General features: G+C 41.8%; 1 protein-coding gene across 12 annotated transcripts in view; it reads left to right on the top strand.

Annotated features, from left to right (window-relative positions):
- The first annotated feature begins 1,777 nt into the window (after window positions 1–1,777).
- ARHGAP12 (Rho GTPase activating protein 12) overlaps window positions 1,778–20,501 on the top strand; it is a 77,763-nt gene continuing 59,039 nt past the window's right edge. For 5 of the 12 annotated variants that reach the window (XM_072854584.1, XM_072854583.1, XM_072854580.1 and 2 more), the window contains exons 1-2: window positions 1,779–1,934; window positions 7,949–8,703. In XM_072854584.1, the coding sequence (XP_072710685.1) occupies window positions 8,035–8,703 (669 nt within the window). In that variant the 5' untranslated portion in view covers window positions 1,779–1,934; window positions 7,949–8,034. Of the gene's footprint in view, window positions 1,935–2,253; window positions 2,532–3,002; window positions 3,084–5,884; window positions 5,972–7,948; window positions 8,704–20,501 lie in introns of those variants that run through there. The other 7 variants (XM_072854588.1, XM_072854578.1, XM_072854582.1 and 4 more) reach the window with 6 other exon arrangements.

Raw genomic sequence — 20,501 nt, 5'->3', positions numbered from 1 at the left:
GAATTGTTGAACGAGTAGGTGTGATAGTAGGTGTGACAGCCTTACTCCATCAACAGAATTTTAATAATGATGTTTTGTGGACAGACAGCCCAAAGACAAATGATCCTTGGCATCAACGGGACATTTTCACATGAATTCAGGCTAAGACACACAGAAGCAAAGCTTTAAGATATTTGCAGTGTTTACTACTTGTCTTGCATATTGTCACATACCACCTGATGCGAGGCATCAAGGAAATACCAATGTTGGAAGTATCATTCAATACGAAAATGCGTCCACATGTTCAGTTATACCTATTGATGCTATTTTTACCTTTCCCTCAAAGAGTCTCTGTTTCTCTCTTTCTCCTGCTGGCACTCCTCAGGTCTCTTCCCCTTGCCTTTCTTTCCCTTCAGCAAACCTGTTCTTCCCACCTTTTGAGGATTTTACCATGTCCTTTCTTCTTCCGTGTGTTAAAATAATCAAAGAAAAAGTTAGGGCCAACACTAGCCTTGATTCATTAATAGAGCCCAGACAGTTTACACATTTCAGTGCCATTGTTTCAGGATGTTTGCAGATTCATTCAGATATGGCTGTATCAGTTACAGTTAGTTCACGCTTTCAAGGTTATCTTCGCTACCATGAGGACTAGATACCATTTTTTTAAAGAGAAAGATAAGATTACTTACAATTTGAAAATGCTGTGAAGGCCACATAAATGTTCCCAAACCGGATGTTTGACAACTTTTACTAATATAAGAGATACCAAGCAAGCTAACTCGGAATAACTGAATAGGACTATTTCTTATTTTTCTTTTTTGGTCAGACTGTTTAAAAATTGTGGTTTCTTCAGTTATCACCTATTAAACGCTCAGACAGACCCCCGGTTGCAGCGAGGAAGGGGTGTAGTTTTTGTTTTCCGTCTGTTCTTTATATTACGGACAGAAAGGCCTAGGTATTTCACGTTACCATGTGAATTAGAAAATGGTCTTACCACTCTGGCAGTCGCACTGGATTACTTTAGCAGACTCTAATAAAGATGGGCGGCAGAATGGACTGACCTGTAGGCCCGCCAGTTTCAAATTATGAGCAACATCCCCTCCGGGGGGGCAGGACCCGCACCATTCGCCAGGCTGCAGCCCCTCGAGCTTTTCTTTTGGCGAGAGGGCTGCTGGACCGGCCCCTGGTCCCCGGCAGGACGGGCCCTACCGCCGAGCGCTGCCTCCCACGCCGCCCCGCCAGCCCGCTGCCCGGCCAGGCTCCAGCCAGGCCGCGGAGCTGAACTCTTCAGCCTGCAGCAGGCGGGCAGCCGGGGCTCAGCGGCTCGCCCCCGGGCACGCTGTTGAGGGCGGCTCTGCGGGCCCCCACGGCGAACCCGCCCCAACACCGCGAGCCCGCACCCACCCGCGCTCTCCCCGCGGCAGCGCCGGCGAGCGCGAAGCGCGAGGTCCCCGGGCAGGCGGGGCTGCGGGCACCCCCAGCAGGCCCGGCCTCAGCCCCGGGTGCGTCGCCCACCGAGGCCCCGGCCCGCGCCGCACGCCCACCGCAGCGCTCCTCGAGGCAGGACCCCAGCGCCACCGCTGCGCCGGCAGGACCGGACCGCACCGCACCGCACCGCACCGGACCGCACCGCACCGGATCGGACCGCACCGGACCGCACCGCACCCCACCGCACCGCGCCGCGCCGCGCCGGAGCGGCGGGAACCGGGGCGCGCGGCGCTCGCCCTCCCCCGCCACACCCCCCCCACCCTCCCTCTGGCCCCGCCCCGCGCGCCCCGCCCCCGGCACGTGACGGGAGAGCGGTGACGCCGCCGTGCCCCGGGGCTGACACTCGGCGCGGGGCGGGCGGGCGCAGGGGCCGCGGCTGGCGGGGAGGGGGAGCGCTGAGCGCTGAGCGAGAGCAGCCGCCGCCGCAACCGCAGCGGGGCCCGGGCTCGGCCGCGCCGCCGAAGCAGGTGAGGGGCCGCGCCTCCCGGCCCGGCGGGGGGGAAGGAGGAGGAGGAGGAGGGCGGGGAGGAGCGCGGCGCTGTCGCCGGGACAATCGGGCAGGGTAGGGTGGCCCTGCGGCGGGCGGAGGGCACGTCCGCGCCCGGGCCGAGGCCGGCTCCCGGCGGCGGCCCCAGCCCCCCGGCGCCGCCCTCCCTGTCTCCCTCCCGCGGGGCGCCGCCGGGGAGCGCCTCCCGTGCCAGGCGGCCGCGGGGGGTCTGGGCGGCGCCGCCCCGCGCTGCCCCCGTTGGCGGCGGCGGCTTCGCTCCCCGGGCGCCGCCGGGAGCGCCGGGTTGGCGGCGGCGGCGCCGGGAGGCAGCTCCGCACCTGGGCGCTGCCGGTGGGCCCGCGGTGCCGGGGGCGGCGCGGAGGCCGGGCCGGGCCGGGCCGCCCGACCTGCCTTGTGCAACCGCCGCTCACCTGCTGGGGCCGCGGCCGGCGGGAAACAAAGGGAGGCGGCGGGCAGCGGCGCCTTGGCGGCCTTCCCCGGGCGCCGCCGCTGCTCCGGGGGGGCTCGACGCCCTGGTAGTAACTCCAGCGCGGCAACTTCGGGTGCTTTGGCTGGGGTGAGTCGGTGCGGGTTTGCTGCGCTATTTGTCGCCGGTCGACGGGGTCAGCAACTTAACAAAAGCCCGCAGCGAGGAGCAGGCGGGCTGGCGATGCGCTGGAGGCTCGTTAAGGTGTGGGGTGCTGCAGCGTGGCTTGAAAAGTTGTCCTGACAGTTGTTTAAAATGCATCGCTTATTCAGTACTCTGAGTCACAGGCAATTATTAAATGGTTACTTATTATGCCTTCAATTCTTAAGGAAGTGTGAGCGCTGGGAAGCTCATTCGCTTGGGAGTAGCGCTCAATTTCTACCCTGCGTTAGTAATCTCTGAGGAAACAGTAAAGGATTAAGCTTGTTTCCATAACGCTTAGAAGTTGTCTGTGTTTTGTCTATATTTGTTGTTTGCATTTGCATCTTTGCATCTATTTTTATACAACTTCTGCATGCTCTTGATGCGCACTTTGCAGATGGTGGTTTTTACAGGCACCGGTGAGAGCTGGTCGTCTGCGTGAACGTATCAGCTGAGGAGTTAGTTGTGCTGGACAAAGAGGGGTGCCCCTTGGGAAGAAAGGTATGAATAGGGTTGAATTCTGACAAGGTTATTGTGGGACCAGTCTCCCGAGCAGTGGTCATGCAGTACGGCTTGAACCCCTAAGAAAACTGCCCAGGGAGAAGCAGAATCATAGACTCCAGTGAGCTGTAGCCAGGGTATCTCATCTGGCCTGAACTGATGAGAATTTATCCTAATTTAGCTTCAGTAATTGAGTTTATTTCTGTATCAGCACTGCGGAAGGGTTCAGTTCAGTAGTGGGTGAAGTTTGATGCTGAAAATGGAAAAACATTACACAAGTCAACTGCTGCTGCTTTGTAGGACACTGCAAGCAAGGTCACACAAAGAATTGTAAGGCAATTGGTTAATATCCTCAGTGACATTTTTAATAAGTTACGATCTGTTTGTATTATAAAGTAACAGTTCCACGGCCATGGTGAGTAAGGCTTTTTCCTGGAGGAAAATAAAATAAATAGCAAAAAGTCTTTTTAGTATATCTCAAGTCTCAATTACCTGGTTCTAGAAGATCAGAAGAAAATACTCTGTGCCTGATAATTTCAAGAGAGAGGTATGAAACACCTGTTGTGTACCTCCTGATTTTTTTTTTGGCCTTTAGTTCTAGGATAATGCTGAAGTTAGGGATGATCATATCTAATATGATATATGATCATATTATCTACACATCATATATGATTATAGCTATATACACGTCTGTGTGTGTTAGGACCATGTTTCTTTCAAGACCGTGTGCCTGTGCTTCAAGATCAATGTAGCCAGCATGGTTCTGCAGTTAAGATTGAGTGCTGTAAGGAGGCGACCGTGGTGTTGTAGGGTTTAAGTTGCCCTGGGAAAGGCCTACCTCTGAGCGAACCGAAAGCTCTCCAAGCCCAGCCCGGCTGAGGGCAGCTGAAGCTGTCACATCGGGGTCTAGTTAGAAAAGGTCCCAATTTGTGTGGATGTACATGAAATCTAGCTAGAGGCGAATGTTTGCATGCGAAACCCCTGGTGCTACCTTTGCGTCCCCCCGCGGGGCGAGGCTGCGGAGGGATGCGGTGCCGGCCCGGCCCCGGGGAGGAGGAGCTGACCTCTGCAAGCACCCAGGGGTGCCAGCCTTACTCAGCCTTGGCTGACTAAGAGGTGGGAACGGTTCCCATGGGAAATCGGAGCCTGAAAAGGATCTGCGCATGGGTATCGAGCAGAAGATCCTCTTGTCGCTCGCTTCCTGAGCGTGGCAGGGCGCTGGGCTGCGCCAGGTCTCGCACCCAGGGCCGTGTATGTAGTCAGGAGTGTCCTCTCTCCTTGGGGCAGCACAAATGCTCTGTGAAAGGGTGGACTGTATTTCCACGTGGGGATGTGGCACACCTTAAATCAGTAACCCTGTAGCGTTCGGGTTTTACTTTACTGGAAGAAAAGTGTGGCCTGAGTCTGTTTTTTTGTATTCATAAGTAAGTTTTCTTAGGTCTTTGTTGTCAGTGGGGCCATTCATTGTTATTAATCTCTTAATCGGGTATTGAGGCTTTATTTAAGGTATTAAAGCTTACAGGTGTCCTTTGTGGAAGTAAATAATTTTTCATGCTTATCATCCTCTAATTAGGGTTCTTCAACCTTTTTTACCAAAGTGGGTGCCATCCTGCATTACAGGGTAATGGTAAAGAAAAAAAAACAACCTACAGTGTGGTTACCAAGGTCTGACCTCCCGTATCGCTTCAGTAGTAGCACAGTGAAGTCAGTACTCCAAATGTCAATGTTGTGCATTCATGTCTGAATTATTGTAAGCCCCTTACAGCAGAGGTTTGGCCAAGGCTTCCATGGCGCTCTAGCCCGAGTTCTATGAGGCAGATACATGGACCCTTGAAAGGACATTACAGTTAGCTATGCCCTGGGCTGTGCGTGGGGTACAGGCAGTCTACCTTCTGTGGCACAACAGCTGCATTAAAAAAAATTCAAACAAAACAAAACAATGCATTTGGATCTGTGAAATCAAGGCCATGGTAGTTGTTTGCAGACCTACAGGGTTAATGTTGATATTTGTTAAACTTACTGAGAAAGGTTTCCCACCTATACCATAGGTATCTCTTGCTTCTCTCTGTTGAGGTAGAGCGTTACAGCCTTGCTTGATCCTGATGATGTGATCTGTTTATAAAACTGTTTTAGTGCTCTGGCCAAACACAGGATGCAGCCTGTCTCTTTTTGATCCTATGTTCAACACTACCAAATGTTTGCTATTGACTTGATAATTTTGCAGCTTAGGTGAAAGAACAAAAAATTGTGCTGCTTATTTTTGTTGTTTCTTTTTTTTTTTTTGGAAAGGGATGAGGCTGCAAAACTGGCTTCCAAAGTAGATAGAACTATTTTTGTAGCTAGTGTATCTTATTTAACATGTATTTCTCAAAATTCTGTTATTTTTTTAAGGCATAAAATGCAACTTATTGAACCTATCTGTCTTGAAAAAATGGTAAGCATGCATTCTCAGTAAATAGTGATATGGAATTGGCAAAAGAGAAATGAAAAATCCAAGCTTTTAAACACTTGGTAGCCCTGTGGGAAACCGTAGGCTTATGTTCTCTTTTTGGTTTCTGTATGGGAGAAGGAAAACCAGTGTGAATGGGTCCTCGTCCTACATTTCAGCTTCCAAGGGAGCAGACCTTAGAGGTAGACTGTAACTCAGAAATACTTGCATTTTTCTGGTATATGACCTTGAAGCTGGGAAAGGGGTTGGTTGCAGCTTTGAAGAAGTGTTGGGAGGAGTCAGGTTTAGTAACAAGGAAAAAATAACATTTGTATGGCAGAGCTTCCAAAACTAAGAAGAGGGTGGGAATGACTGCAATTTGTTCATGTTTACCTTCTGCTACAGTTGCTGAACAACTGCAGACCTGCACTTAAAAATACCTATTGGTGTAGAACAGCAGGTAAGCAAGTTGTTTTGTACGGAGGCTGTAAATAGACTATAATGCTGTGAATTTCAGTGTGCCACTTTATGGTAAACACCAGAATCCTAGCATTCTTTTCTACTCCTTTGTGTTCCTACTGTCAGCTTTGTTGAATGTGGTACCATCATTCCTTCTGCCAAGTCCTCAATAAAATTGTAAGTCTGACCTCGTGATTCCATTTGGAGTCTTGTAAATGATGGTAGCTTTGAATTTACCTACAGGAAGTGCTTTGTGGAAGTAGGAGAAGATGGACTGTGGGAGAGAGAAAGACACAGTTTAAAGATGGGCACTTCTGTCTTGGCATCATACTTGAGCTTTTTAGCTGCTTCTTCTTCTACAGAGTTATGTGGGAAATATTTTTGTTGTTTTGTTGGTTGGGTGGTTCCCCACCCCCCCCCAAGGCTCAGATGAAATAGCAGAAATGGTGAAAGAAAAATTGAAGAACTGTTAGGGGTTTCTGCTTCAGCTCTCCCAGAATTCCTGTTTTGTTGTTGTTTCTGTCCTTAGTGCCGTTTAGGGTAGCTGAGTTCACTCTGCATGTGTGTACCTGCATGGAATGGCATTAGTTCCACTCTGTGGCAGAGTAAACGCTACAAATCTCATCACAAAGTCTTAACTTGCAGAGCTGCAAGTTTCTACATAATTTTTCTCATTCATGAAACATGCATTTTTAAAAAAAGATTCATTTGTTAATCTTTATAAGATTAAATGTGGCAGCATTTTACTTGAATTCTATTTGAATGCTAGAGATCTTCCCCTTTACTTACATGCTTTGATTTTCAAGATTAAGAAATCATCTCTTTCATGTTAATTTACTGTGTTGTGTTCAGTGTAAGTTGGCAAGACTGATGCTTATCCACTCATGAATTGTGACATTGATGCTACATGATTAAATAGAGAGAACTTGTAGTTCATGGGTGTGGATACAGTGGTGGTTGTCTGGACTGTAAGATGCTAAAAGTCCTTTTCAAAATTTTCATATATTACCCTTCCATTTATTATCCATTTTTGGTTTGTAATCCTGTTTCATTATTGTTGGGTTTTTGTTTGTGTTTTCTGTTTTAGCCCTTAAACTTTTGGTTAGATCAGGTTTTCTGTAAGGTAAATACCACAAAAAGCTCTCTTAAGAGCAAAGTAAATATGCAGAATTTAAACCACTGAAACCAAAGTATCTTGGAAATGTTAAATAAAAGTATTTAACATTTCCACTATCATGGTTATAGATGAAATTCTATGTTGCAGTTATACTAGCAATTTAAAGAAATAAATAAAAAAGTGGCTATACCACGTGTTTTATAGACAACAGCTAGGTGCAGAGACAACATGATCTGCAGCCTCAGCCAGTGTGGGTTGCGTAGCTCCCTAGCTGTCATCTTCTCCAGTTAGGTGAAGGTTAGCAGGCGCTGTAGAGCGTGCGGTGCATGTGGGTCCAGGATTGCCAGCCCATGCTGAACCTGATGACCGGGGTGTAGCATTGGAGGAAGATTTAAGGGATTTTGTAAGGAATTTTGAGCACTCTGAAGGAACTGTTGAACTGAAAGAGGAATCAAAACAAGCAGATAATAATCTTCTCCTTTTGAATATTTTGGTTAAAACTAGTGTAGTAACACAGTTCCATGAAGCAATTAAGCCTGCGTGTAAGCAAGAGATTGACTTGGACTAGTCCCCCCACCAAGCCCCCGGTGATCAACATTATGTAGTAACAGAAGCAACAGGCTTAATGAGCAACTTGATAGCAGGAGGCTTGTGGGAATAGGAGACTTAAATTGATGACTAAGTTGTTCTGCTGACTCTGTTTTATCACCGAGAAAGGTATCTGAACATCTTGCATTTTTCCATCAATTTATTAGTCTGAGGTTGACATAAATTGAATAGGCAGGGTTATTTTTGAAATTATTTTCCTCTGAAGTGCTCTTAGACAATTACTTTATTATATATATATTTTTTTTCTTACAGCTCTGATTATTAACCGGAAAATCACACTTCTGAAACAGAATGTGGCTTACCTTTTGCCTGAAAAGGTGAAATCTTTTCAAATAGAAATGGCTGATAAAGGTGGGAAGATCCTTCCAGGACAATTGTACATTGAAGTGGAGTATGACTATGAGTATGAGGCCAAGGACAAGAAAATTGTGATTAAGCAAGGGGAGAAATACATCTTAGTGAAAAAGACTAACGATGATTGGTGGCAAGTCAAAAGAGATGAAAATTCCAAACCCTTTTATGTGCCAGCACAGTATGTGAAGGAAATACCACGAAAAGCACTGATGCCACCTGTTAAGCAAGCAAGCATGCTGCCAAATAATGCTCTGAAGTTGACACATGGATTACAGAGATCAACTGAAAATGTGAATAAGTCACCAGAGCTTTCTAGTTTTGGAAAGTCTTCTCCAGTTCAAGTGTCTTGCTTAGTTCGAGATGCCAATCAAAATCTGGGACTGAACAATAGCCCTGGTCAAACTCTTGGTTTGAGTCTGGACCTTACCCAAAACAATGGAAAGCTTAACAATGAATTGCAATCTCCCAAGGTTTCCAATCAGTATAGAACCATCTCCATGGGTCACTTCCCGTGTCCAGAGTTCTTGGAAATAGAGAAGACCAGTTTTTTGCATGAACAATCTTGTGATTCAGCAGGAGAAGGCTCAGAAAAAATTCACCAAGATTCAGAGTCTGGAGATGAACTCAGTAGTAGCTCCACAGAACAAGTGCAGGTAAGCTAAAAAAAAAAAGGTCCCTGTAGATTTGTGTGACTTTTTTTCTTTCCTTATTGCCATAATTGCTTGCTACTGTTTTGAGATTTATTCCTAATAAATTCAGATTGTTTAAGTAAAAATGTCTTATCTCAGCATGAACTGGTTATTGAAGTCTAAACAGTTGATGTGTATAGCTCTATTCCTTGCAGAAATACTTTGCTTTGGGGATTAATTCCATTTACGTTATCCTGTGATTGAATGTTACAGAAATGCTTTTGTTTGTTCTTTATTAAGATTGTTTTGAGATGACATTGAATTTGGGTTATATTTTCCTCCAGAGGAAGGGAGCCTACTGCAACTCCTCGCTGCTTGGCTTGTTGAAATAATGGTGCTAGGTACTGTCAGCTTTTCCTAAGTACGTGTATAGATAGTGTAAGAGTTGTAAATCAATGCATTAGTGTGTTTAATAGTTTAAAAATGATACACTTAAGATTTATATGGAGTTTAATTTCTGGCTTGATTATTTTATTTGTAGACTCTTGTTGTAATGAGTCAGCCTTGCCTATTCTGCTTCTCACAACATTACTCTGGATTAAAACTCAAAACATGTGAGTTTGTTAATTAGTATGGAAGAATCCCAGGAATGATGTACTCCCACTTCAGGCTAAAACTGAGCATTGTTGACCTTTTTCCTTAGTAAAGTGGTTTCTCTCACTTTTAATTTTTTTTTTTTTAACAGGCCTCCCCCACCCCCAACAAAAGATTAGCACTCTGATTTAGGTAGTCAGGTCACTTCTGGTACAGGTAACCAAGTTAATTAGTCTATTGTAATCCAGGTTTGTTCTTGAACCAATGATGCATATGTACATACCCATAATTATGTATGTGTGTATATAGATAATTCCCCCCCATCTCCCTGCAGAAAGATGGGGGGGGTGATGTTAAATTATTTTAAAATTCTAAGGTTAAAAGCTCCCTAGTCTTGAACTTTCTTACTCTAATGTGAAACTGTTGTTGCTTGGGTACAAACTGATCATTATAGTAAATCCCACTTGCCAGCATGTACTCAGAGTACCAAAGGAACTCACTCAAGTGTGGTATTCAAATAAAAGTTGATGGTAACTTCAGAAATAAAAACCTTATCATGGAGAGCTGTGAATCAGTACTTTGCTAATAAGACACAATTAAGACAAAGCTGCTTAGTTAATCAGTGAGTGTGGGAAGATCTTAAAGATACAAGATTGATTGGGTGATTTATGTAGTCTTGAACTGTATGAGCTCATATATCTATTTATTGAAATACTCAGAATCAGTAGTTTTTCAATATCCTACTCTACTCTTGGCCTCATTCTTGAAATTCAGAGTTTCTCTAGTTATGGGACTTCATGCTTCTAATATTTGTATCTTTTATGACAATTTTATTTTAACTTTTTCCCCTCTGCAAATAATAAGGAATAAATAGAATTACTAAATTTAATTTCTTTTTTTAGTAACTTCTCACTTATGCAATGTGAAGATTGATCGGTTTTATTGTACTTTCTTTACAGCAGTGTCCTAGCTCACTGTAGTTGATATGAGTCACTTGGAAAGATAAAATAATTATTAGAAATTTATTTTAGAAGCATGTGTATTAGCTCATCTACTGCCATAGTAATCGATTGCCAAACAAATTACAAAAATACTAAGGAATGTTTAGAAAGTATATCCTACTTTAAATAGTTTACCACACTAAAGTTTATATTGTATGTTAAGACAGTTCCTTCTACTGTGTAGGCTATAGTTTGATGCATCTCATTCTCTAAAGTAGATGAAATTCATGTTACATGGGTGTCTTTTGACAAACAATAAGAAATATATGGCCTGCTGCTCAGTTTCCCCTGGACTTCGTGACTGTTAATGCAGTGGCGCTTAGTCTTTTCACCTTTCTCCCCCCCCGCCCCCCTTGACTCAATGCTACAGCCTATTTATAAGTTTGGATTTGAGCAGGGCAGCTGTGCACGTATTTGTAGACTTTACTGGGTTATGGAAGGTCTGAAGATGGGAGTTTTCACAGTGCTTAAAAATTACAAATCCTAAAAATGCTACATTTTGGCTGTGGAAAGAGCATGGCAGTTTGAGTGATGTTGCTGAAGAACTTGCCGTTATCGTGGTCTTGGGCAACAAGAATGCGGATGCTCACTGTGCCTTGCAGTTGTCTTATTTTAAAACTGTGACGTAACGATCTCATTGTGCGCAATCACAAGCTCTTTAAATACATTGAAAATGTTTGACATTTAGTAGCCATAGGGATTAAAGCAGTACTAGCACTGATGTCACCGTTAGCTCAGTCTAGATATTCAGAGTGCCAGCCTTCTCACTGGAACAGCCTCGCATTTTTTTAGAATTCTTTCAATAATGAGCATTGTTTGGTAGAAATCAGCTGTGCAGAAATTAATGGCTCAGAAAGCTGTTTTTATTGCTCTTAGTCTGTAGTGAGAACATCAAGTTCCCGGCTTTCACGCACAAACAGGATTTCACTTCACAAGACTGACTGTGGTTCTCCCTCCCCTCCCTGCTGTGGAGTTCAGTTTTATGCAGTCTGCATTATAATAAACTCTAAGCTACAGGTGTTTTCTCTTAAATTTGTAAGATTAGAAGCTAGAATGACCATAATAATAAAGCCTTTGTGTAGGTGATTTTTTGGGGAGGTTGAGGTGATAGTATTCAGCCCTAGCCCAACCTTCAGTGTGTTTTCAGTATCCTGAGTACAAATGTATGAGATGCAGAGGAATGCTTCTGTTATGAGATTCTTCTAAGAGCTGGTTACATTATTCTCTGAAGATTATCCTCCTTCTCCTTTCTAGTAATGAAGTGCAGGTTCTGCAGCTGTACAGTCTTGAGCTCATAGACTTGGTGGCTGTGGAAATACTGGAAGATCCAGAGTCTCCAAAGTACTGCATAAAGGAAGGATTTTTTAGCAGCTAAAATATTACATGAAATGAAGGATAGAGAGGTGACAGTGTGAGCAGAAGAATTTGCTAACGAGGATGTAAGCAAATGATCTGGTCAAGAGAAAGATTAGGACTGGGTAACAAATATTCTTGACACTTTATGCAAGGAAATTCCAACTATTGGGTGCAAGTCTGGTGTATAAGGCATTGTAAGAATCAGATGTTAGTTTATGGACTTGAACTGTAGGAAGGCTGGAGGTAATTAGAGGAAGTAGGGCTTGAGAGGAAGCAAGCTCCAATTTAACTAGATTTAAATCTCTGGTGGAGACCGTAACTGCAGGTCGAACAGGAATTGAATGAAATGGTTCAGGGGTGCATGGCTGGGCTTAAGAATCGCTGATGTGGTAGTGGCGCTTGAAGCTGTGAGAATCAATGAAATTCAATAAAATTTTAGGAAAGTGATGTCAGGTGTGATGTCCTGATCCCAGAAGAAGGGCAGAAAATACTCCTCAGAGAGGCCAGAGATGGGGGAAAAAGGAAAATTTTGAAAGAGGAGAATTCTGTATCAGAAGACAGACAATACTTGAAAGAAGCAGATGGGAGGCCCCAGCAGTATGCAGGAGAGCCCTGAGTCATTGTTCTGAAGAAAAAAATTTACATGTTTAGACATACATAAACAGGAAAGAAAAGTTGAAGCAAAAGTGGAAGACATTAAAAGTGGTCTTGAAAAGGAGCTTTGGGCAGTGTTTGCAGGTAAAATCTACTAACAAGTTTTGAGAGAGAAGGTGTGCTGATGGGGAAGGAGTTGGGTAAGTTCAGAGATCATGTCAAAAATGGTTAGGTGTTATCTTTATGAGGATGATACTTTGGAATAAAATCGTTACAGACAGAAATGAAAATCTGCTTTCAGCAATGCTAATGCATAACCTATGTGAAATAACTTTGTTTCTGATGAGTGTTATCTCCTCTTCTGTCATAGAAGACATAGACTATATTTAAGAGTAAAATACGTGTGCTGTCTTAATGTTACTTTTTATGCTTATTAAAAGTTACTTTTAGTAGCAGGCTGGTTTTAATCATTATAAATATAGACAGTGACCTATTTGCAAAGATTGTTCTTTCATCCTCTTTAGTAATTGACTATTGCATAAACTGTGAAGCACTAAAGGGGATTACCACTAGGATGGCTGTTTTGCTTCAATTAATTCTGAGTAGTAAAGATCTTGCAAAGAGATCTTTCTGTCTTACCTCTGTGATTTCTGTGGGATTGCTGTAACTTTTTTTGAGAAAACAAAATTTTTTCTGTTTCTGGAGAAGATGTGAGAGTGTGTCTTCTGGAGATCTTGGCATTCTTGACTTTGTCACTTAGTTGAAAGACTGGTGGCAAATTGTTAGTGCTAGACTGCCTTGTTGTTCAAATGTTAAACCTTTAAAATAAATGGCTATTACTGGTTTTGTGGGGCCCAGAATTAATTTGCTTCTATTATAAGAAATTTCATGCTATTTTTTATTTCAGTCATTTGCCTGAGGAATAAATAACTTGACAGTATGAAGCAAGCATGCTATATACAAGAGTTTTTTTTCTTAATGAAATTGAGCATGTTTGCAGATTCACAGTCGCATGTATAATGTAATATTTTGAATTACATTTTAAGTACCATCTTTTTAATCTCTTAACTCCTTAAAATCAGCATTTGTTATTCTAATGATGTTAAATGCTGAAATATGCCCATTATAATGAGTGAAGAATAACTTTCAATGACAAGGAACTAAAACCTTTATAATTTAAGGAATCTTCTAAAACATTAAAACAATTCTTTTTTTGAAATTCCAGTAACTGCTGCTAGAACTTGAAATGTTTTCTGGGTTACTGAGGTAACTCTTGAGTGCTGTCTGTCCAGAAACTTTAGGGAATGCTTTTCCTGCCCCCCCCCCAGTCACAACAGGTCTGGATAGTTTAACTTTACAGTGGTGCTGTTTGTGATCCGCTCTGTCTCAGTATTTTTAATATGTAAGTCAGCTAGCAGATAGTTGTCCCTCTCAGTCCGAGTTGAGTAATTCTGGATTTAGGTGCCCTAGAATGAGAAGGTGCCGTGTCCCACTAACACTGCCTACTGCCCATATGCTCCTCTGAACTTCCCTGCTGCAAATCAGATTGACCTTCTTAAAAACAAAACAAAACAAAAAACCCAACAAAAAAAAAACCCAAACAAAAAACCCCCAAAACCAAACACAGGTATTACCTATGTGAGACAATTGTTGAAAAATCATTACCTGGGAGGCAAACAAACATCTAGAGCGCTGTTAAAATTCTGCAAGTGCCAACACAGTCTTCTGACTTTTCACCTCTATTTAATTTCACGCAGAAATGAAAAAGTGGAACTTCCAAGGCGTAAACTTACATTAATAAACCTGTGCCTTTCATCCTGGTAGAACTACTTAATAGCTCAAATGAAGCTCAAGCTGCAGTGCTTAAGGAATAAGTCATAATATGGAATAGATTTTTCCTTTTTTCATCTAGAAAAGTGCAATTTCTAGTGTGCAATATGAGTTTTGGTGCCTGCTGTCCCACCTGCCTTTTCTTTTGAAGTAGAGCAAAATACCACTCTCAGCAGGGGTGACAGCAGAATCTTTGTGGATGGTGGAGTAAATGCTGAAACAGAAAAGCAGCCCTAGGAAAAGGAACGGGTGTTTTGTCTGACTGCTGCCTAAACTGAAAGCAGCTGGAGATACCGGGGACTTGCTTGTTCTGTGTTGGCAGTGCTTCTGTCGATTTTAAGTCTGGAACTTCCAGACATAGAACAAACTTAAATTGCTTTGTAATAAACAAAAACCCATTTGAGAATATTTGATCATATCTTGTTCTTGCACATAGCTCTGAATATAAACAATTGCATTTGGTATGTCTTTACCTAGTTACTATCTAGGCATTTGTTTTAATATTGCAGTGCTTGCCTATGGAACAAATGTGCTGTTATTTTGTAGAATTCTAAAGAAAGTATCACTTGTTTTACAGCAGTGTGACAAAATGGTAGGGAACGTATGACTCGGTAGAATAAAATGCAGAACACTTTTTTCTTTTTTTTTTTTTAGGCAGCTCTCTGGAATAGTAGACATTTGTGCTTAAAAAAAGGAAAGTAAAATCTATGTGTATCTAGTACCCAAACAGCTGATATTTCTCTGACGTGCCTTGCCGGATATGGTTGATTTAAAAACGATGGAGAGAAACAGGTTTTGCCCTTACGTGTGGTTTGTTCTAATGCTAAAGGACAATACTTCTGGATAAAACGATCTTTCAGGATAGTAAGAATTGAAGATTTTCAAAAGAGTTTTGTGATGGTGAGTAAATGGGCAACATAGTGTTAGATTACATTTATCATTTTTGAATTTAGTCTATCTTAATATGGCTTCTGAGCTAGTTCTAGGGAAAGACAGTAAGAAACTTTTAGTAGATTGTTTTATGAAAGTACTAGGTTAATGCAGAGAAGCAATCAAACAAGCATAGAGAATGTCAGTAGTAGGAAACAGAGCAAAACAAAAATGCAGAACTCTTAATTCTATGGTATTTCTGTATTTTAAATAGCATGCAGTTGCCAGCCTCTCTCATCTTGAAAAGGAGATGATAGTGCTGAAAATAGCATAGAAGAGGTGAAAAGTATGTGCAGAGACACGGAATAGTTCCTATGTGAAGGCTTTGTAAGAAACCTGACATGCTAGTGGGTGTGCATTTAGTACTGCATACAGAAGACTCCTGTTTTTTAAGTTGATATTGTAATTATTGATGCTGAAATGGCTGATTGTTGAGATGTAAAGCAACCTTAATTTTGGTATATTTTTTTCCCCCTCTTTCAACATTTTTAATCTGCTCGTCCTGTCTTTTCTTTTGTAAACTCTTTTGACAGAGACTTGGAGCTTGTGTACAATGATGCTTTGAAGACAGGCATAGGTGTTTGGAGTCTATATTTCAATAAATTCTAGTTCTGCGTGTGATAAAACAGTTTTGTAAATGAAAGCTAAAAGTTGAGGAGCTGTCTGAATGAATTGAGCTTATTGCTTATGTTGGGTTTTGATGTTACATTATCTGTTCTCAACTTCTGTTTGTAATCAAATTCATGATTAGAACTTACTGGCTCCTATCTTAAATCTGAAATTACATATTACGTTTTGAATTTAATTAACATAGTTTTAATTGTTCCCTTTTTTTAATGGTTTGCCTGGGGCTTCTGGATGATCTTCGGATCAGCTTCCCTGTGTTCTGTTTAAACGCAGTGATGAGGAGCAGAGTTTTATGTATATTTTCTGGTGGTGTCTAGCGTACGCAGTTGATGTCTTTCTCTTGCTTTTGTGGATTATCCTTCAGTTGAATCACTTTGCTGCTCCAGTCACCACCTGGCTCTACAAATATTTATTGCCGGTACAGCACTGAGATGGAGTGGTGCTGGCTTAAGTGGTGTTGTGATCAAGTATGTCAATACTCCTTTATTGCAACTTGAACAGTCATAAATAGTCTAGTGCGAAGTCTGCAAATTTGATGGATTGGAGGACACATTTGCCTTTTTAGTGTCATTGATGTAATGGGACTTCTGCAGCAGATATGCTAATGTAAAGAAATATTCTAATATTATGTCAGATAAAAATACTGTTAAACTTTCTGGACTCTCAACTGGTTGTTCAACATATCTTGTTGTACACACATTTCTTTTCTAGACAGCTTGATGGATTGCCAGAATATTGTTTAGAAATGATTCATGCTACAACAGAAACTTTATATCGTGTTGCACATAAACATTTTTTGTTCTTCAGGTATTTAGAAGCTTCATCCTGCTGTAAAGTGTTGTAGTGCTAAATATGAGGTTCTTGAGCAACTTTGATTTGACTGCTTTTCCTGTTGAAATTGAATAGAGGTGCTTCCCTCCCCATCCTGCCGATGATCTGTCAACATGCTTGGCACTATCCATATCAATTCCTGGTTATCTGCATCCAATTCAAAGAGCTAATAGATGGCTGTCATGCATGATGGCATTGTGCTTTAGACACAGGGGACTATATATATGTTTATGTATATACATATATTCTCTCTCTATAATTTTATATATATAAAGATATAAAAAATCAGGGGCTACTGTTCTGTTTCTTGATAGCACTTTGATCTTGATTTGCACCTCATATAGTGCAAATACCAACTTTAAACTCCTTCACAGAAACTTCATGAGATGTACTCATCAGTATTGTCCTTTTTTTTTTTTTTCCTTTTAATCCTCCAAATAAGTCCATTTGTCCTGGCTGTGACTTTGTCCTTATCCTCCCTCCCAGGTGCTGCACTCTAACTTTTAACGGCATCTTCATGCTACCCTAAGGCCCCGCACTTTTCATACCATAACCTGTGTTACTCCTCAGTGCTCGTGCCCACAAGCTGTGCCGGAGGACTTCCTCGCTTCCTCCCAGGCGTGCTTTTCACAGCCGGGCTCTGTGGCTGCCTTGCTTTAGGCGGGGAGCTGGAGCCGGAGCAGAGGCAGCGCGGCCCTGCCAGCGTCGCGGCTGTCATGTGGCGTTGTCCTTCTGAGCCTTTGCTCGTAGCTTGTTCACCCGCTGAGCTCAGCCACTCGCGCTTGTGCCCATGGCAGATCCTAATCGGTCGTCCACCGCGGCCTTCGCAGTAACAAGCTACAGCTTTCAACTTTGGTTGCTTTCCTTCCTCTTGCCTTTGCCAACCTGGAGGGTTACGTCCTTCGTGTGACTGCCTGAGGAGAGAGGACATTTAGGGTGAGGGAAGTAAAACTTTGGAGATATTTTTTTTCTTGTTATTCTTCCATGCTCGTCTCACAAGAAGAGACCTGTCTCAGTTCCTTCTCTTCCCAAGTTTGAGAGCACTTGTTCTTGTAGCAGGTTGTGGGTTATGATACACCAGGGTGTAAATTTTCCTTTAAGTTTGTTTACTTTTCAGTTAACTGTATGTGTAAAAACTGCATTGCATCCCTTTTTGCTTTTTCCTAGTTCATAAGTTGCTATTGTAACCATCAGTTGAGCAAAACTTGGATGTGTGCTTGTGCTTGACTTTTTTTTTTCTTCTGTTATGGAAAACCAGAAAAACCCAAATCCCAAGTGCTTCGCTAAAATCTAGCTCTAAACTCTTTTCTTCTTTGCTTCTTGCTTGGTAAAGCTCTAAAGCCTCAGCAGATTTTGTCCAAACTTACGGTGTGATGATACCCCATACAGCATTTGTGAGGGCTGTAAGACAGAGTGCTCTCTAGTCTTTGGCATGCTGTTTATTAAAACAAATAAAGAGAATGTTGTGGGGTAAGAAGATGTTACACTGGCAATTTCTTTCTTTGCAATTGATTTTCTGAGGAAAGTTTTTGACTGTAGCTTGAAGGGCTGTATTTAAATACTGTGTCCATAGGTGGTCTTGGGAATTCCATATGCTTATCCTGCTCTCACTTCATCTTCTCGCAGTATCTCCTTACTGTCTGTCCAGAACCTGCTGCTTTGCTTCACCATGTTAAACTGTGATTTGAGCACTGAGGACCAGGCTTCTGTGTTGTCCCTGGTATGGTTGGATCCAGGCTTGAGTGCAGCCTTAGAATTGTTGCAAAGTAAATAAAATTCCACAGACACTAAATCTTTTTATATCTTCTTAACTGTCATCTGAAAAAAAATGCTGGTTTAATATCCAATTTTATTGAAGTAAAGTGGTAGTTGCAGACTTACTTTATTTTAACATCTGTTTTAATGTTGAAACACAAAATTAAGTGAGAAAAGTGTACTTATTTACTCTGGATAATGAATTGCAGAAATAGCTGTTCTTAAAAATGAAAGAAATTCTTGCTAGTGTAAGGAAAATAAAGGGGAAGAAAGAGTGCAGAAATGCATGGCTGAGTGTTTCATGCATTCTGCTCTGAAACTGGGAGCCAACAAACTGCCTGCAAGTAGAGAGAAACAGACTAAGAAATACAGTCAAAGAACAAATATGTCTATTTTTAGTTGTTGTAGGGAGGAAAAAAGATGCAACCTGGTTAAGATTCCCAAGAGAATTTTATTGCTTTGCTTAGTTCTGCTGTAAGCAGTACGTATAGCCTATTGCTGAGTATTTCTGGGATTTTGAGATAGTCTTTAACAGTACAGTTGTGTACTTGCCTTTAGCATTTAAAAAAATAAACTCAAAAGCGATCTTAAATCTCTTACTTCTTGACGTTAGGCATGGCCGGTTGGATGTATTTCTAAAAATACTCATCCTCCTGTTTGGTACGCTTTTGCAAAATGGAATCACGATGTTAAAATTGGAGTTATTGTGGCCTATTCTAGCTCAGCTAAAAACTGAGAATTAAAAAATATCTTAAGAAGCACCATGGCATAATTACTTACAGGCTTTTTTGTGTGGTCTTAAACAGCTACCAAAGGAAATATTCCTACTTTGCTAAAATTTTGAAATAACTCTTATACAAATGTGCCAACTACTAACACTTACTTTGTTCACCCTATTAAGTCTTTTAAGGCAGAACTTTAAACTGAAGTCTTGACTTAAACTGTTGTGTGTATGTCTTGTCTGGCATGAGACTTGGCTTTCTACTTTATCCTTCATTACTAGAAAAAAATGTTATGCATGATGTAATAGTAGATGTTCTTTGTCTTAAGTCATTAAAATACATGAGTTTGAGGGGGTTCAAGCAGCCCTAACAAAACTTCAAAGTTTTGATTGTGAGCTGGAGCACGTATATTGTGGAGGCAGCATCTTCTGAATTTAGAATGACTTGTGACATTTTGTCTTAATTCTTCATGTCCCTCTCCCCTCTAATATGGATGCTAATATATGTGGGATTTTATAGTTTATTTGGAAACTTCAGCATCCAAACTAAACAGCTGAGTAGGCATGTATACTGGAGGTGACAATCCATAAACAGCCAGCTTCTGGTCCTGGGAAGAGCCCAACTTGTAATGGGAATTTAATCTTAAAATGCTTTTCTAGTGGAGCAGTGAACTTCATTTCCATAAGTGCCAAACTCAGAAGTATTTTTCCTGGTCAGAGGGGTTTTAAGCACAAAACACATCTGAAGTATTGGAAAACCAAGAAAAATATCCATTTTAATGCCAAACACTTTTTCCCTCTTTTCCTTTTTGCCTTAAGGTTTATTTGCTTCAGGCAGGCTGGCAAATGTCCCATTTCAAGGTACTGGGAGGCAGTAAGGATGTCAAAGAAATGCAGTATCCTAAAATACTGAAGACTCCTTTGGAAATAAAATTGCAGTCTCTGCTCTAAGTTGTTGTACAGTGACTTTGTCTTGCACCTTCTACAAAATCCTGCTGTCTGTCATGGAACCCATTAATGATATTCAGTGTTACACAGTAAATGTGAGAGAATACTGGATCTGAATACAGATTTAGTAAAGGATGATCCAGTACAGGGACTGGTGGTTTTTAAAGACAGAAAAGTCTAATCTGTTCATGGCTGAGTTGAAACCTGCAGGTTAAAATGAGTTTTGATGTTAAAATAATACAATTTTAGATAATCTGTTTTAATAATGAGCTAAATGAATAAGTGGGGGAGCTTAGCATCTAATTTTAATTTAACCATTTAAAAGGTTACCTGTTAGTTGAAATTATGTTTACATATGTGAGAAATTATGAATAGTGTGTGAAAAGGCTTTTGTATCGTCTGTATGCTTCAGTGATGCTTGAGGGAAGGTTTATGTGCAGAAAGAAGCCTATGGAAACAAGGTATCAAAAACATATCAAACAGCTTCTTGTTTCAAATCCTTTTCAAGTTGGGGGATCTTTTAATATTAATTTATTATGCTAAGCGTCTCAATAAAGGCATGCTTTAAGACAAGAGTGACTTTTTTTAATTGACTTTTTTGTAAGTTCTTGCTGCTACTAGATCCGTTTTGTTAT

The sequence above is a fragment of the Ciconia boyciana genome, chromosome 2, assembly GCF_034638445.1.
Source record: "Ciconia boyciana chromosome 2, ASM3463844v1, whole genome shotgun sequence".
Classification (NCBI taxonomy): Eukaryota; Metazoa; Chordata; class Aves; order Ciconiiformes; family Ciconiidae; genus Ciconia; species Ciconia boyciana.
This window is presented reverse-complemented; position numbering and strand designations above follow the sequence as displayed.